General features: G+C 40.5%; 1 protein-coding gene across 1 annotated transcript in view; it reads right to left on the bottom strand.

The window, feature by feature from the left end:
* LOC126353900 (fatty acid synthase-like) overlaps positions 1 to 19,329 on the bottom strand; it is a 445,172-nt gene that overhangs the window by 323,676 nt on the left and 102,167 nt on the right. Inside the window, exons 3-4 of the mRNA XM_050003124.1 lie at positions 13,932 to 14,084; positions 13,581 to 13,754 (exon numbers count right to left, since the gene is read on the bottom strand). Of these exons, the coding sequence (XP_049859081.1) occupies positions 13,581 to 13,754; positions 13,932 to 14,084 (327 nt within the window). The remainder of the gene's footprint in view (positions 1 to 13,580; positions 13,755 to 13,931; positions 14,085 to 19,329) is intronic.

Raw genomic sequence — 19,329 nt, 5'->3', positions numbered from 1 at the left:
TTCAGCAAGAATATTTTTGTGACTTCTTAAACTTAATTTCGTTGCTAGTCTGTGTGTTTATGCATACAGGAAGACCACTAAGAAACTTTGTTCCAGTGTCATGCACTAAGCTCAGGTTTTTATACTCATTATGCAGATTATTTCTTCTCCATGTGTTATGTTCATAAAATCTACTGTTCATTTGAGCCATCTCTTTATTTTATATAGCTGGTTACCCCATAAAATAATGCCATACTCAACCAGTGTAAGAAAATAACCACACTGCTTTTACAATATTACTTTCTAGACACATATTGTCAACATGTAAAGCAAGAATAACAGAACTTAGTCTCTTACAGATATCTAAAATGTGAAAAGACCAGTTTATTTTCTTATCTATTTGCACTCCATGTAATTGAGTCACCTATATCCTTTCTATTGATTGGTTAAAGATATCACATATGTTTATCTGTCTCTCTTTCTGTTTTGTACAGAAGTAAATAATAATGATTTTATTAGGATTTAGTGAAAAACCATTTGTCTTGTAGCCCAGCCACATGTACTGATGAATCAACTGAAATAATTACACTTGCTTCTGATGATGTCACTAGCCATGATGCAAAGTAATAAATTTGATGGCATGAGGTCACAGATTTAAGGACTGTCACAGGCCATTTTGGCTCACTTGTCACAACTTGCTTATGTGTATTACCTGGTCTCTGGTCAGCCTTTTTACAATGACCTTGTGATACTTGGCTATTTTCTGGACACTGAATTGTACTCTGTTATTTCCAGCCACTAATGTTTGCTTGTACATGGACAGGTCTATTTTCCTAGTTTGGTGCTAGCTCCATTTTCCTTTCAAGCACATATTGTGCCTACAATGAGTGCCTACAATGTGCATTCACTAAGAGAATGGTTTGTATTAGAGTGCTTCCCAAACTGGCAAAGTTATCATCCTCTGCAACTTATGTTTTGAATTATTCAGTAAATCTGCAGTGTACTTTAATTGCCAAGAGGTACCCATATCTATAAATTTTTGTTCCTGTTCAAGAAGAGTCAAGATCTATAATTTCCTATGATTTTTTGTACATCACTGAAGTTCATTGAAACCTGCATTGTTGGAGTACCAGACATAAATTAGTTGTGATGAAGGTTTTTGGTCACAAAACATTATGCCATGCTGGAACTTAACTTATCAGGGCACTTTGCTGAGTGCTACAACCAAAATGAACAAGCAGTTCACTGTCTCAGTTGGTGAACTCATGGTAAGCAACATCATATGGCTGGAACAGAGGCAGCACCACACTATGAAAACAGACCTGTCTACGTGCAAGCCAAACATTGATTGCCAGGAATAACAGAGCTCAATTTACTGTCAAGAAAATAGTCAAAAATTCCAAGGTCATGATAAATAGGTAGTACATATCAGTGAGCTGGGGCAAGTGAGGCTGAGATGGTACAGCAGCTCTTAAATCTACTGCTGTTGTTTACCCACATGACATGGTGCCAGGGTGTGTATCACCACACACTGGCACTAGTGATCTCACTTGTCATTGCATAATTAAACGTCCAGTGGTATTAGGAGATTCCTCACCCCATGGTCAGTGTAGAGAACAAGGTGAGTGTGGCACTGCCTGCTGTGAAGGCTGGGGTGTTTCTCCAGATGCTGGTGGTAGTGATAGAGGAGCTGGTTCTGGGTCTGGTTCAAGAGATGCAAGAAACGATAGTACTTCAGACTTTTGGTTTGTGACTGATTCCTGTGTGACTCAGATCGGAAGTCATCCTGTGTGTCATCTGAGTTCAGATCCCAACAGGTGTTCAACATCTGGAGACCCTGGAATGTGAGGTGTCCGCCACTTGGGATGTTGTATTGGAACTGTACCCTACATCTGCTTTTGTCTGTCCTTGGAGTAAGCAATGTAGAGTGCCCCCGCAAACTTGGCAGTCCTGGTGGCAAAGCTTACCCCAGATGGCACTAATAAAGCTGGTTCCAGTGCTTGCAAAGAATGCACCAGGCTCTGAGCACTATGGGACTTAACATCTATGGTCATCAGTCCCCTAGAACTTAGAACTACTTAAACCTAACTAACCTAAGGACAACACAACACCCAGCCATCACGAGGCAGAGAAAATCCCTGACCCCGCCGGGAATCAAACCCGGGAACCCGGGCGCGGGAAGCGAGAACGCTACCGCACGACCATGAGATGCGGGCTAAAGAATGCACCTAGGTGTCACCACCAGGACTAGCTGGTGGCCTTACTGTGAAGATGTGGAGCCGCATATACAAATAGGCATATGCCAGAATGTGTCTCAGACAGGGCACCCACCTCAAGAGGTGTAACTTTCTCTTCTCCTTTCAATGATAGACACCTTAACAAATCTAGAAAAGAATGATGGTGGCATCCTTGCAGAACCTGTGGCAGATTTTGATCTTGTATCATGTTGCCTATAAGAGGATAAAAAGGAGATTGGTGCAAAATCAGTGGGAGTGGATGTTAAGATTTTTTTCCATCTGCTTCATAAATATTTTTACAGAATGTTATGCAATGCCGTTAGATGCAGAGTGAAACGAAGATGTGGCACAAAATCAACCACATGGCCCCATATAACGGCCCCACAAAATCTTCATGCACCCAATGTCACGACTGGGTAGGCATAGGTCTTAACTGGTAAGTCTGAGATGGTACCAGTTTCTGAGACTGACAACCCTGACATTTTTGAGCCACTAGTGCAACATCCTAGACTACAAATGGCCAATACACATACTCTTGGGCAAGATTCATCATTCTGGAAATGCCCCAAGGTGACTGAAGCACGAGTTGCAATGAGTAGTAGGGTAGATTCTCAAACTATCCAGAATCACTGCTCAATACTGATTGACATCCTCATTCAATAACAGGCACCTTTGAAAAGATGAAGGGCAAGGCATCATGACAAAGAAAAAAAATCTACTGAGGTTGCTCAAGGAAGGTCATCTGGCCAGCTGATGTTCACATATTCGGCAAACATGTCTCAATAGTGGATCTTGGAGTGTGGCTGCTGGCAGTGAAAGAAAGCTCTTCCACTGACTGTGTTGATTTGAATCAGTAAACAAGCAAACAATTTCTTTTTTATCAATTCCTCATCTGCATTTATAGGTAATCTTGATAGTGCACTGGTATATGAATGCTGAGCTGACATACTTTCATTTATCAAAATATTAGTAATTCAATAAGTAAACAGCCCAGTGTTGTAATCTCTGGGATGTTCATTCAGACAACTTTGACCTAGGACCAAATGTGGACAAAAATGTTTTATGGTCTGTGACCAGATGTAAGTCATTGTCATACAGGAAAATGCAGAACTTCTGAATTCCAAATATAATTGTAATTGTCTCATTCTCTATCTGAGAATCATTTCTTGTTTTATGCTAAGCATGTTAAAGATGAACACAATACGCTGTTCCAAACCATCCAAGTAACTGTGCAATAGAGTGACGCCAATGCTATTTGTAACAATATTATGAAAAAGTTAGTTGCTACTCACCATATAGCAGAAATGCTAAGTCACAGATAGGCACCAAAAAAGACTGTCACAAAATAAGCTTTCGGTCAACAAGGCCTTTGTCAAAAATAGAGAACAGACTTACACACATACATACACAAATACACACACACACACACACACGCGCGCACACACACACACACACACACACACACACACACACACACACACACACACACACAAATGTGCAACTCACACACACATGACCACAGTCTCTGGCAGCTGAAGCCAGATTATGAGCAGCAGCAACAGTACATGATGGGAGAGGCAGCTGGGTGGGGGTAAGGAGGTGGCTGGAAAGGGGAGGGGGAGGGATAGCAGGGTAGGATTGGGGGACAGTCAATTACTGTTGGGGAGCATGCAAGGATGAGGTGGAGAGAGGGTAGGGTAGCTGGTGCAGTCGGGAGGTTAGACGGCAAGTGGGGGAGAGAGGAGTAGTGAGCGGAAAAGGAGAGAAGTATAAAGGCTGAGTTCATTGGTGGAACAGAAGGTTGTGTAGTACTGGAATGGGAACAGGGAAGGGACTAGATTGTTGATGACAATAACTAACAAAGGTTGAGACCAGTAGGGTTATAGGAAATAGAATATTTTGCAGGGAGAATTCCCACCTGTACAATTCAGAAAATCTAGTGTTAGTGGGAAGGATCCATATTGCACAGGCTGTGAAGCAGTCATTTAAATTAAGAATGGCATGTTGGATGGCGTGCTCAGCAACAGGATGGTCCAGTTGTTTCTTGGCCACAGTTTTGGTGGCCACTCAGAGATTACAGCACCAGTCCATTTTCTTATCGAAATACTAATATTTTGATAAATCAAAGTATGTCAGCTCAACATGCATATGCCAGCTTCTTGGTTATAGAAAGCAGCACGGTGGCTGCAGCTTAGCTTGATGTTCACATGACTGGCTTCACAGGTAGCCCTGCCTTTGATAGAATATGTGATGTTTGTGACCAGACTGGAGTACAGTCGACTGATCGTTTAACATATTTTTGAAATCCCTACAAAGACATAATGCTCTATGTGAATTGTGAATGATGACTAGAGGTGATGCCCATTTGCTATAAGAAAACTGGAGCAGCACTTGTAACCCCTATAAATGACCCAGTTCTTCTTCAACCTTATCCTGCAACACTAAAGGTATTGGGTGGGCTTTGAAAAATTTTCTCACTGTCAACTCTATTAATGCCAGGAGGGAAAAAATAAATAAAAAATAAAAACAGAAGCATTACCCAGGCCTGGATTAAACATGGGAGTGTACTGGAAAGACAAAGAATCCATTCCTGCACATGGGACAGCATTATGTATTGCTTGCACTGGATGTTGGTTATAAAACCCAAATACTGTATAGGCATCAAGGTGAAAAGGATTTTGCATAGAGGGTTCTGCCACTACAAAGAAAGGAAGGTTTCAGGTAACTTCCTTACACATTCATTCCAGAGCTATCTGTCTTAGTACCAGGATTTCATGGTACGTGTAAGGCCACAGCTTAGTGGAGATCCGAGGCGGAGATACTTTGAGACTGGAACACCTGAATCAAAAAGAAATAAAACTGGAGTATCATGAGTCATTGCTGACAGCATAAGATGGTGTGGTACTACCTTTGAATTTGTGATGTCATTTATTTGCATAGGCACACTCATCCTCTGATGGCTCAATTAAACATCTGCTATTTGACAGTGGCCAAAATGCTGTTGACACAGATCATTATAATGTGGGCTAAAATGTCCAGCATTAAAAAAAAGTCAAAACACTTGGTCAATTCACAAAAATTTCAGTAGCTGAACTGCAAAACTGTGATGGCACTGGGTCTAATGCCTGTCTGGTTGAGTGCAGGCTGCTCCACTTCTACCTGAACTGTGCAACAATTTTGCAATTTCACAGGGTCAAACCACATTAGCTGATCAGTATGACAGTTCTGATATATAACATTCTGTGGAATAGGTAGCCTGGGCTGCTTGTGAAATGTCGAAAGCCCTAGGAACACGCAAAACTTCAGCAAAAGAAGGATCCTACTGCCTTAATGCTTGGGCTCTCACTCAACTGTCTGTTGTTAACGTGCTCATCATGTCATGTATTAATGATTCTGTGTATTACCTTCCACAAGAACACATAAAATTGCGTTTTCTCTCAGACCCTGCAGATCAATGATATTGCTCTGTAGTGTTAGAGGAGCTCTAAATGAGTGGTCACCCTCAGCTTTGTTGTAACAAAGTGTTCACTTAAAAGCAAGTTAATAGTGGTTAGGAGCAACACTTGTCATTCTGCTAATTGGGGTCATTTTGCTGATTGGCCAATTTTTGACCAATAGACATACGAGTTGCTGATAATAAAAAACGCTCCATTAGTCTTGGGGTACTCAGTGTCACTTTCTTGAAAATGAAATGCTAAACACTTTTAGTATACTTCCCAGTCTTCTTAAACACCATTAAATGATTGGAAAGCCAGGTTGGACGGAAGTGATTGCAGACATGCCAGATCCAACACCCTCTACATGAGCTTGTGCTCATGCCAAAGCTAGACTGCAATTCATACATCTACATGATTACTCTGCAATTCACAATTAAGTGCCTGGCAGAGGATTCATCAAACCATATTTAAGCTACTTCTTTATGGTTCCACACTTGAAATGCACCTGGGAAAAACAAACACTTAAATCTTTCCATGCGAACTTTGGTTTCTCTTCTTTTACTATGATGGTAGTTTCTTCCTATGTAAGTGGGAACCAACAATATATTTTCAGTCTCCGGAGAATGTTGGTAAATGAAACTTCATGAGAAGGTCCTGCTGCAGCAAAACGTCCTTTTTTTAATGACTGCCACCCCAAATCATGTACCATATCTGAGGCACTCTCTCTCCTATTTCATGATAATAAAAAATGAGCTACCCTTCTTTGAACTTCTTTGATGTCCTCCATCAGTTCTATCTCATGCAGATTCCACACCATGCAATAATACTTCAGAAGGGGGTGGACAAGTTTAGTGTAAGCAGTCTCTTTGGTAGATCTGTTACATTTTCTAAGTGTTCTGACAGTAAATCACAATCTTTGGTTTGCATTCCCCACAACATTATCTCCGTGATTGTTCCAATTTAAGTTATTCATAATTGCAATCCCTAAGTGTTTAGTTGAGTTTACAGACTTTAGATTTGTGTGATTTATTTAAAAAGAGATAAAACTGATGTATAGTACTACAAGATAATTTTATAAGAGATTAGCAGAATTCATAAAAAATAATTATTTCTTAGCAACATAATATAGATACCATAAATCTAAATCAACAAGGACTGGCTCATTTGCATTCTTAAATGAAACTTTAACAGTGATAGACAACAAAGACCTAATTTCTAGCAGGAATAAACTTTCATTCTCCACTGGAATATGTTGACCAGCCAATGAGTTGACAAAATCATACTTACAAAAAAGATAGTAAATAGTTGATCTTGAACTACAAGAAAAAAAATAACATAAGGTCATGCTGCTTGTAAAAGCAGAATATTAAATATGGTGCGCCATAAGGCTCCATTCTAGGAACAATTCTATTTACTAGAATGAAATTTACACTCTACAGCGAAGTGTGCTGAATCGAAGCTGTTGTTCCTCTAATTGGTGTTCTAGAATTTGCCGTGATCTTTTTTCTATAACCTTTTCCATTATCTTAAGGCAGTGTGAGAACAGTGTGATTCCTCGGTAGTTGGTGCATTTCTTTCTACTACCTTTCTTGAACAATGGTATAATACTTCCTTTTTTCTATTCATCCAGCACTTTGTTTACTTTCAATATCAACCCCAGCACAAAGTGTAACCATTGTATTCCATGGATTCCTGCAGCTTTAATCATAACCACTGTCAGGTCATCTATTCCAGCCGCTCTCTCACTTTTCATCTGTTTCAGGGAATTCTCAGTTTCTAATCAAGAGATTGGATCCTGCTCCTCCTCTAATCAATGACTTTGGTTTCACTTTCTTGTGCACCTTCCTCATTCAGTAAGATTTCAAAATAGTTCTTCATTTCTTCTCTGGTACCTTCTATGTCCTTGATAATATCCCCATATAGAAGTTTTTGGTTCCCTTTGCTATCCTGCTCTAGTTTCTGGGTGAATGTTTCCCAACTTTTCTACTTTTCTTCTTTCACAATTCTCTTTGCTTGGAGTTTCTTTTGTCAGTATTCCTTCTCCAGTGTTGTTACCTTGTGATCATCTATTGGCACCAGCCCCTGGTTCTGATTTCTTTATTCAAACTTATTCTTTATTCAAACATTGGCATATTACGTTTTTTAATTTCGTCTTTCACTCTGTTGTTCCATCAACTACTTTCTTTGTCTTTCACTTTACTCTTTGTCTTGCCACATATCTGCATAAATCTGTTAACGATTGATGTTTTAAATATGTTCCATTCTTCCTCTACACTACCCCTTTCTGTTTTTGGCAATTCTTGTGCTACTAAATTTTGGAAACTTTTCTTATTTTCTTCTTCTTTCAACTGCCACACCTTAATTCTTGGCAATCTTTGTACAGCATTCAAACTTTTCATCTTATAATTTAGAGCAGCTACTAGTAACTCCGAGAACTGACTTGTATGACTTTAGTGTCCCTTACTTTTCCTCCAATTTATTTGTCTGTTAATATGCAGTCTATAACTGTCTTAGATTTGCCATCTCAGCCATATCTAGTAATCTTATGTCTACCTTGTTTCTTGAAAAATGTATTCTTCAATAAAAGATGATTCCTTATGCACAGATTTAGAATTTATTCACCCTTAGTACTTCATCTTCCATATTCAAAAGGGCTCTTCACCTCCTGATATCCAATTCTATCTGTGCTGATCTGAGCATTCAGATCCCCAATTATCATAATGTATCCTCTCTTACTTGGTCTTCCAGTTCTTCAAGGAATTTCATTTTTTTCTCCCTCAGTGCACCCTTGCTGAGGTGCGCACACTTGGAATATAGTAAAACCATTCTTTCCCAAGTTCACTCTTGCTCTAATTATTGTTTCACTTACAAAGCTCATACCTGTAACTGGGTCAATGTCTTTGTGACACACAAAGCCCACTTTATTTTTTGCCTCTTTATTGTGACCAGCCAGTATAATTTATACCCACCTTTCAGCAGTTTAGAGTTTTTTCCCTTCCACTTAGTCTCACTCAAGCCAAGGATATGAATCTTTCTCCTCTCCATCATGTCTACAATCTCTTCAGTCTTTCCTGTCAAGGTTATTACATTTGACGTTCCTACTCTCAACTTGTTTTTGTCTTTTTGTTGGGTTCTAGTCTTCTGTTCTTGTTTAGTGTATCTTCTTGTGTTCCTTGATTTTTCTTCAGGCTGTGAAAAGCCATCATTCGTTCCAGGGGTACAAGAAGTGTTGTTTACTTAGGTATTTTTAATCCAAGGCTCATTCTACACTACCTCCAGCATAGCCCTCCGGACCCAGAGCAAGCAAACCTCCTTGTACACAAGGATAGTGTGATGTCAAAGTAGTGTCCCTGGGGGTTTTTCTTCACACCCAAATGAAATGTAATTTAAATAAAATGTTTTAAACTATGTATGTAAAGAGGGAGTCGTAGTTAATGTGGGTTTATTTCTTTTCCATGCCACAAGCATTGGAGAGATGAAGAGACACTCTGTGACAGATGAAGGCATGACCATTTGTTGTGCATAATGTTAACTTGAAGGAAGGAACACAGACACCAGTGTGTGGGTGAAAAAAACCTAAACAGGAGCATTGAATTTTTTTAAATGGTCAGCAGTAGAGTTATTGTGCTTAATAAATGATGTTTCTTGTTTTTTCAATGTAAGAATACAATTAATTAATTTTTCTGTCATTTTACAGAAACGAAAAATGTTTATGTTTATTCTGCATTGTTAACAGACAGAAACTGGCCTATGGACATGGAAATGACTATGGGATAAAGTGAGATATTAAAAACAGATGGATTACAAGAGGGATTGTTTTAAGTGGTAAAGATAAGATTCAGAAAGACTGTTTGCAATTGTGAAACATTTGTAAATAAATGTGTATTAGAATATAGTGTAAGTAATCACATACATTTCTGTTCTATTTCATTATTCAGATTGCAGTCTACTTCTTTTTTTCAAAAGATTCCAGTTACAGCTTTTAATTAATAACATTTCTGGAGTTTGCTGTCACTGTGATAGAGAAAAGCACTAATTTCAAATCAGACCACACTGCACTTGATGTCTTTATGACTTTAATTTACATAGCCCTGTCTTATTCTCAACTTTAATTTACATAGCCTTGTGTCTTATTCTCAAATTAAATACAAATAAATCATTCATTTAACAAGACTAGCTGACATGATTGTGACTTATATCATGTCAGTTGCAGTTTATAAAAGGGTGGGGCATTCAGCAGGTAATGTCACATGATTTGTGAAGTGATTTTACATCTGAAAAAACCAGAAAAGTCCTATGAACATGTGTTCGATTTTCGATCCTTACATAGTTGGAGTGTAAGAGGACTACACAGATCCATGAGTGGATCTGAAGGCAAATGTGAATATTACCTACCAAAATTCTGTGTAGACACTATGATGGACCGAATAATGGTGGGGCAGATGAATGATCCATTCCAAAACAGGTGTGATGGTTCTCCAGCATATGGCAACACTGTGTCATCACATTGAGGCAACAGCTGCAAGCATACCCAGTGAGTAAGTGTGGACTGGATCAGCAAGCAGACAGGAGGTCATATGAATGTCATGCTATGGTGCTGTTTAATTGAACAAGTCCACTATGTCCAGCTGGCTGGTGTGGTCGAGCAGTTCTAGGCGCTTCAGTCTGGGACCACGTGACCGCTACACTTGCTGGTTCGAATCCTGCCTCGAGCATGGATGTGTGTGATGTCCTTGGGTTATTTAGATTTAAGTAGTTCTAAGTTCTAGGGGACTGATGACCTCAGATGTTAAGTCCCATTGTGGTCAGAACCATTTGAACCACTGTGTGCACGAATAACACCATCTCGCATATGTTCACCCAGAAGAATACACAGACGTGTTATCCGTGTATCGGTACTGTAATGACAGTGCCCTTGTAGCTGCAATAGAATAACAGAGATGTTTCCCTGATTGATGAACCTGTACGCCACAGTATATAGGGGTTTTTCAAACATTACATTAATTCAGGACACTACTTTGTGTACATGTACCATCAGAACATGAGGCTGTCTAGTCAGCTGAAAAAGGGATGACACTACTGCAATGGTGCATTGGAGTCTCACCACTAGTACATGGCGCATTAGCAGTCAGCTCAATACTCCTGTAACTTGAGTATGGCACACGTTACATTCTGAGGGCTTATATCCATTCCATGTGCACCCTGTGAAACATCTGCATCAAATGACTCACCCTAAGCAGACAAAAATCTTCTGAATGGTTGGCCATACACAGAGACATCATGCAATAAAGTTTATTTAAAGATGAGGCAACATTTACCCAATGGGATCACAAACACTCGCAACTCTCATACATGGGTGATAGAGAACCCACATGATGTTATGGAAACAAGATTCCAAGTTAGATCCTCAGTAAATATTTGGTGTGGTATGACTGATGATCTGGTGATAGGGCATGTACCCCTACAAAATCGCATGACAGCCACAACATAAGCATGTTTCCTAACAGAAGATCTACTTGCACTTTTTTGCCTGCATTAAAGATTGACAAAACAAATATGCAAAACACAACACACCGTCCAATGCGCTAACAAGTGCACTGAGTTGGGTGAGGGACTCTTTGAACACCTCTTGTAGGGTGAACCAGTCACCAATCCCTCCACTATTCTAACTATCACAGCACTTACACAGCATTTTGGTAAGTAAAATTCATGTTTGTCTTAAACTGGACACATGTTTGTGGGACTTATTTGGTTTATTTCCAGATGTAGAATCACCTCACAAATCAGATACTGATTTTTGGCCTGGGATCTTGGTAAACAATTTTCAAATACTTACTACATATAGTACTTTGTTTTCTCCATGGACACAGTCCAGTATAAACAGTTTTTGTACTCTTATAATATTCTTTCTGGCACCTCTTCATTTGATACCTTAATATCTGTACCCAGGATCAAGGCAATCTGTCCTTATCCATCAACAACAGAGGCATCTACTTTCCAATATATTTCACTTGGTCCTCTTCAGCTCTTTGGATCATTTTCTTGAATAACAGTGTCCACTTCTCCTATGCTTGCCAAAACATTTTATCAGTGTTAAGCTCTTCAACAATACTAGCACATCAACAACTTACTTCCCCTTCAGCATGAAACAAATCTCCCTTACAGGCTTTCTACCTGCAGACATTGCACTAATGGGTCGTATTTCTTCTAGACCACATCAGGCTGCCTTCATAATTACCATATTTCATTTTATCCACAACTATGTTAATATTATTTTAAAACTGTATGTAATCAAGAATCACATATTGTGTATAAATGGAGTCTTGCTTCATAATTACAACCTAGTTTTGAAACTCCCTGGCAGATTAAAACTGTTACCAGCTCAAGGCACTAACTTGTAACTTCTGATTTTTGTGGAAACATACTCTACAGACTGAGTTATCTATGCCTGACTCACAAGCCGCTCCCAAAACTTTAGTTCCACCAGGAGCTCTCTCTTATTTCTCAAACTTTATAGAAGTTTTCCTACCTGCCTTCTAGGAGTAGTAAGCCTGAAAGAAAGGATATTACAGAGAAATAGCATAGTCATAACCTAGGGTATTGTTTCCAGACTGGATTTTCACCCTGCAGCAGACTTTGTGCTGGTGTGGAACTCAGCGTTAGTTCCACAAGTACCTCTCTCCTCAAATCAGCATACAGTCATCTGCAAAGTGAAAAGATCATTCTGGACAACCTAGGTTATTTGAAATATGTCACAAGAGATCCTTGCTTGTTTACTGGTTAAAGTCTATGCTACAGGGAAGTTACAGTAGGGGTAAGCCCTGGAAGAATGTGCATGATTTAGGAACAAAGGCAACAACTTTGGCATGTCACTTTGCTGTGACGACTGTTCAGTTTCACTGCGTCACAATGCCTGCCATCTTGATCTGTCATCTCTGTATTAGCTACAAAGATGGGAACTGTCCTTGTGCCACATCTTTCATTTGTCTAATCTTCTAGGCTTCAATCTCCACAAGCCCCATAATCCCTACACCCTGTTCCAAGGCACTAGCTTCACTCATCCTGTGCCCACACCCTGTTTTGTGCAGTCTCTCCTTCCTCTATTCTGGCACACACTCCCAGGCCACTGTTCCAAATCATCATCATTGTGCACTGCACTAGCTCACTAGTGTGCTGGAGCCCATATTGCATTCCTATCCTTTGCATCTGCTGCATCACATGAACCATCAGCCACTCTTCTCCAACCCTCCTTCCCACTTCTGCTGCCTTTCTCCCCTCCCACATTTGACCCAACACAATCCGCCATTCTAGTCAAGCTGTAGAACTGCGGTTACAGAATTGTGTATTCAGCCTGTACTTAAATGTTGGCTGAGCAGTTCTAGGCACTACAGTCTGGAACCATGCGACCACTACGGTCGCAGGTTCGAGTCCTGCCTCGGGCATGGATGTGTGTGATGTCCTTAGGTTACTTAGGTTTAGGTAGTTCTAAGTTCTAGGGGACTGATGACCACAGAAGTTAAGTCCCATAGTGCTCAGAGACATTTTGAACAGAAGTGTGTGTGTGTGTGTGTGTGTGTGTGTGTGAGAGAGAGAGAGAGAGAGAGAGAGAGAGAGAGAGAGAGACTGTCTATGCCTGTGGTAGTAAACCTGCTTCCTAATGTCCACTACTGGGCATTCCAGCTTTCTTGGTGTACAGAAAGCAGTAACAATTTTAAATACATTTTCTTTACGTTTTCATAAAATTTTGACATAAAATTTGTTCCTGCTTCATAAAGCACCATTGTGTGAAACCATTTTGCGTAAAGAAAATGTTACTAGTAATAGAATACAGAAGTGAGCAGTAGATAAAAAAATGTTCACTAGCCCCAGTCCATGGCAAAAGTTAAGCTATTTTCAATCTTAATTTATAGTATATACAAATACGTACCTTTGAAGTCAAAGATGTATGATATTCTATTTGCAAGAAGACTTCTGAAAGAATGTAATGCCCCTGTTTTGTTGAACAAGTGCAGACCAGAAAACCAGTAAAACTCAGAATCACAAAAGCACAGTCCCACAAAAACACCAGTACGAGAGCCTCGGAGTGTTAGAGGATTCACACCTGTAATACGAGGATTACAGACACAAAAATAAGTGTTACTAAAGAAGGCCATTAAAATTACATTTGCTTGTCTATATGACACATAGAGTTAAAATATTTGGATGGAAAGATGGACTATGTTTGAACAAGATTAATTTATTGATTATTATGTTATTTATAGTTCAGTTAGTTACGTACCAGCATCAATTATAGCTTCACACACAACTTCAGTCATTATGCGAGCTTGCGGATCCATTTTATCAGCTATTGCAGGGGGAAGATTAAAGAATTCTGCGTCAAAATGTGAAAGGTTGTTTAGCTTGCCTATATGAGGTTCTTCACCCCACAATCCTGTGAATTAATTGAAAACATTGTTATACAATAGTAAATGTTTTCACATTCTCTCTGTAAGGTAACACAAACTCAAATCTTTTCTAATATTATTTATACATGAGATACAGTGTGTAGTATATAGATCTGCTCCAAAGTGTGGACAGTTAGCCCCATCCCTTTTGCACTTGCTTCCCCTGTCACATGACGCTGCTGTCTTCCCAACTGGTGAAGTGCATCACTTCATGTAGGTTTCAGTTTCAGTACAAGAGAAAAGTTCAGATTATATATATATATAAAAAATAGAAAGAAACTTCCACATGGGAAAAATATATTAAAAACAAAGATTCCAAGACTTACCAAGCGGGAAAGCGCCGGCAGACAGGCACATTAACAAAACACACAAACACACACACAGAATTGCTAGCTTTCGCAACCGATGGTTGCTTCTTCAGGAAGGAGAGGGAAAGACGAAAGGATGTGGGTTTTAAGGGGGAGGGTAAGGAGTCATTCCAATCCCGGGAGCGGAAAGACTTCCCTTAGGGGAAAAAAAGGACAGATGTGTATATGGGATGATGTTACTTACCAAACGAAAGCACTGGAAGGTTGATAGATACACAAACAAACAAACACAAACATACACACAAAATTCAAGCTTTCACAACCAACGGTTGCTTCATCAGGAAATAAGGAAGGAGAGAGAAAGACGAAAGGATGAGGGTTTTAAGGGAGAGGGTGAGGAGTCATTCCAATCCCAGGAGCGGAAAGACTTACCTTAGGGGGAAAAAAGGACAGGTATACACTTGCACACACACACACATATCCATCCGCACATACACAGACACGTGGAATGTTTCCCAGCCCCTCTAGCAAGCCATGCACAGTAAAGTCAAGCAGCGGTGATATGTCATGTACTTCCTAAAGAGGAGTCAGTATCCAAGGGTAAGGATAGTACCTGAGCTACATTTGGTACTGTAACTCAGGTTTGTGTCTCTTGGCAGCTCACTGCAATACAGCTATTTGCAACAGGGCAATTTTTATTTGCCTATGTGTCAGTTTGTCACACTAAAAACAGGGAAAACTATGAAAACAGCAAAGCACATTTATTGCAATCCATTTATAAGAAGGTAAGCATCTAATATCACCAACATCCACCTACAATGTGAAGTAGCCTCTGCCATGCTCTTCACAATAGCTTACAGAGCATGAGGGTAGATATGGATGCATGTTAAATATAACACACTAAAAGCAACAACCTCCTGAATTCTAAAATTCCCAAAGCAGCAGCAGCAGCTCCAATTTGTGCAGCGCTCCTAGTTTAGTCTTTATGTAAGTGTAATCTAGCTTCACACTTAATTCTTACTGTTATTTTATCATAGAAAGAGGCACGTTCATATATAAATATTGCTAGCGATTATGACCATTACAAGATCACAATGAAGGGGTTGACCAGTGTTCATGAATGATTGGAAGCTGCACTAGACACTGCTAACCAGTTCAATATGACCACTGCTAACTGCACTAGTGATGGTGTGGTAGGGCAATCTCGTGTTACAAAGATGTTGTGAAGCTTGAGAGCTACTCTTTTTGTCAATGTGGCCTGCAGAGAACCCCCAACCTAGTCTGGCACCACGTGGCCATCTGATGATGGTGCATGGGATGTGTCCAGATATGAACCTTTTCCACAAGAACACTGTATGTGGTCAATGGCCAATAGAAAACCCACATACTTCTAACAAACTGGCTGGAAGTTATGCTTCCTGCTAGTGATCAGAGAGTGCCAGTAAACCTTATTTTTCCTGCTTATGCAGCAGTTGCTCCTCTGTCATGGTCAGGGCACCAACAGAGTGGAAAGACAGAGCTTACACTTGTAGGCAGTTGCACTGTTAGTGCATTATGGCCTCTCTTGGGGTAATTATATTGCAGAAGTGAAACAAAACTAATTTGCATGAAGTGTATATCCCAGGAGGAACTGTCTGCCAGAGGCCATCCTAAGAGAACTTGAGAGCACAGGATGCAGTCACCTGCAGAATATTTTTCACTTAGAGACTGATGATGTCTTTTTGGAGACTGGTGGAAGTGGTAAAGGCAGCTAGCCATACTTGTGAGGACTCTGCACAGCTGTGCATTTACAGTGTCATTCTGAGGAATTATCAGGGCGCTCTGGTCTGGAGCTGAGTGTAGATTCTAAACCAGAGGATTCTTCATTTATGTGACAAATAGCTGTAATTTACTTGACATCAATTAAGCAGCAGAAACCTGTAAATCTGCACTGAATGTGTCAGGTGTGCACTACCACCAAAAAAATGGCCACAAGTGTTGCACGGAACATGTGAAACACATGTTTTTTTTTCTTTACATTGGACAAAATCCAAGTTTCCCATAGAAAATGACCACTGGATAAGCCAATTATTTCAGAAGGCCAGATAGCAAATTCAGCACATGAGAAATGCAAAGTATTTGCTGTTAACTGACAGTATTCACAGGGTGTAAGTAGTCTGAGGATGCCTGGGGAAGGACATAATGTGGGTCTTCCTCCACAATTCAACAAAATGTCACTCACACATCATCTCTCACAGACAGTCACTGGCTTCATCCACCGAGACATACACACTACGTTACACCATTTCCCTGCCGCTCTCTTCCCACTGAATTCAAGAAGTGAAATAAGTAGGATGAACTTAAAAAAAGTCTATTTTATTTTAAGTGCTTCGGTCAATTGAGACATAAGCTTAACAGTTTTCCCCTGAACTATTCACACATGAAGCACCTATTTCTTCCTGCATTATTGTACATAAAAAATATTGCTTGCTACTCAAAGTACACGTTAATTAAATATAAAACTAAATTCTTTTTTATAAGAATCTGTATTTAATTTGTACGACAATGTTTTTATGATTAGAATCAAAAATATTAAAACTTAATTAATCACAACACTTAGTAATGTCATACGAAGTGAAATAATTTCTAATTGTAATAGTAGTAGCTTTATTCATCCCTAGATCTCTTTTTACAAGGATGTCAAAGTATTTACAAGTTTAGGGGCCAATTTAAAATAAGCTAATTCATATACACATACATTTACAGACTAGTTAGAGACAATCATTACATTTGGTCCTGCTATACAATACTTCTTTTACAAATAACTTATTAAATAATGTTATGCCACACTGTTCACTCATATCTCAGTATCAATCACAGCACACACTATACACACATTGTTTCATAATACTTCACTCACTACACACACAAACACACACACTGGTGATCACTGGGCCATTTTCTGTACTGCAACTTCCAATTTGCTATCCTGAAAAACTGAGTCAGCATCCCTCTATAATGAATGAGATGCTCAGCTCAGAAAGAGGTGTTAGTATTGTTGTGGTGTCACTGCCAGACACCACACTTGCTAGTTGGTAGCCTTTAAATCGGCCGCGGTCCGGTAGTATACGTCGGACCCGCGTGTCGCCACTGTCAGTGATTGCAGACCGAGCACCGCCAAACGGCAGGTCTAGAGAGACTTCCTAGCACTCGCCCAAGTTGTACAGCCGACTTTGCTGGCGATGGTTCACTGACTTCTACGCTCTCATTTGCCGAGACGATAGTTAGCATAGCCTTCAGTTACGTTATTTGCTACGACCTAGCAAGGCGCCATTATCAGTTTCTATTGATATTGTGAATCATGTACCATAAAGAGCGACGTTCTCCATTAATGGGCTAAAGTTAAGTATTCCACCAGCCACGTCCGTTTTTCTCAATTCTAATTCCCTTGTCATGTTCCAGACCTCACACCAGCCTGCGTGAGCTAAAACACGTGCATTTCGGCCTCCTTTAGTTACACAGTGTTGGCTCTCCTGCCAACTACAACATTGGCGACGAGAGTAAAAGTGTTCTTATCTAAATTGCCCTGATTTACTTGTGTAATGGCTTCGCCACAATCTCCAGATTTACTGTCCGAATTTTATCGCTTACAGAATCAGCAGACGCAGGCCTTACTGGATGCCCTTGGACAGCTCGTCCAGGGTCAACGTGCGATGCAAAACGATGCGGCGGCAGCCGTTCCACCGCTAACGCAGCCACATCACGCTGTTGCACCCACTTTCGACCTTTTGATGCTGCACTGGAAAGCTGGACGGAGTGGTCACGCCAATTTGGATTCCATCTCGTCGCCTACAGAATTCAAGGTAACGGGCGGCAGCCTTATTTGCTGTCTTCTGTCGGCGTGACCACGTACCGTGTGATAGTCAAATTATTTCCCCGACGCGTCGTAGCAACTCTGTCCTACGAAGAAATTTTGTCTGCATTAGATGCATATTTCAAAGAATTAGTCAATGTAGTTGCGAAAAGGTATACCTTCTTTCGTACAAAACATACGGCAGGTCAGACTAATCGGGAGTGGGTTGCAACCTTGCAAGGCCTTACTAGGGCTTGTGCTTTTGAGTGTCAATGTGGACTCCCTTATTCAGATACTATGGTACGTGATGCAATTGCACAGAACTTTTCTGAGGTTCGTATAAGGGAACAGATTTTGAAACTAGTAAATCCCTCCCTTCAACAAGTGATGGACATATTGGATCGGCAGGACACACTTGAGTTTGCTCAGGAATCACTTGAAACCGCCAGCAGTGTGTCAGGTTAACCGGCCCGCCGGGCGAGCTGCACGGAGCAATAAACAGCCCTCGCGCCCGGCCGCGCCGCTGCCGCCAGGCTCTCAGCCACGTGTACCGCGCCGGCAAGCAAATGCAGTAATCAAATCATGCCCGCGATGTGCTACTAAACATTAGCGTGAGAATTGCCCGTCACGCCGAGTTATTTGCTATTATTGTCATAAAAAAGGACATGTTCAGAGTGTTTGCCAGAAAAAGCTCAGATCGGAAGCTCAAAACCGTTCCAGGCCCTTTGCTTCGCGTCGGAATCGGAATCGAACCAAGGATACTCAGGGTCGCGAAATTTCGCCCATGGAAATTCATGTAGTTCATTCCACTCCGCCCAGTGCCACTCTCTCTAACAGTGACTGTGTTCGTCCCAAAAATAGTGTGCGTCGATATCGCCGGAATTCCCGTCAGGTCGCAGGTGATTATGTACCAGTGTCAGTTCACATTGCACGAGACAGTCGCTCTTGTCGTCAGCAGGACAATAAACTTTTTGTAGACTTGGACATGAACGGCAAAGTGATACCATTCCAGCTCGATACAGGAGCTTCAGTTTCACTGATCAATTAAGACACTTACAAACTGCTGGGCACACCTCCGTTGCGTGCCGCAAA

Source organism: Schistocerca gregaria, chromosome 3 (assembly GCF_023897955.1).
Source record: "Schistocerca gregaria isolate iqSchGreg1 chromosome 3, iqSchGreg1.2, whole genome shotgun sequence".
NCBI classification, from domain to species: domain Eukaryota; kingdom Metazoa; phylum Arthropoda; class Insecta; order Orthoptera; family Acrididae; genus Schistocerca; species Schistocerca gregaria.
The sequence above is the reverse complement of the archived record's forward strand: the minus strand, read 5'-3'. Positions and strand labels throughout refer to the sequence as shown.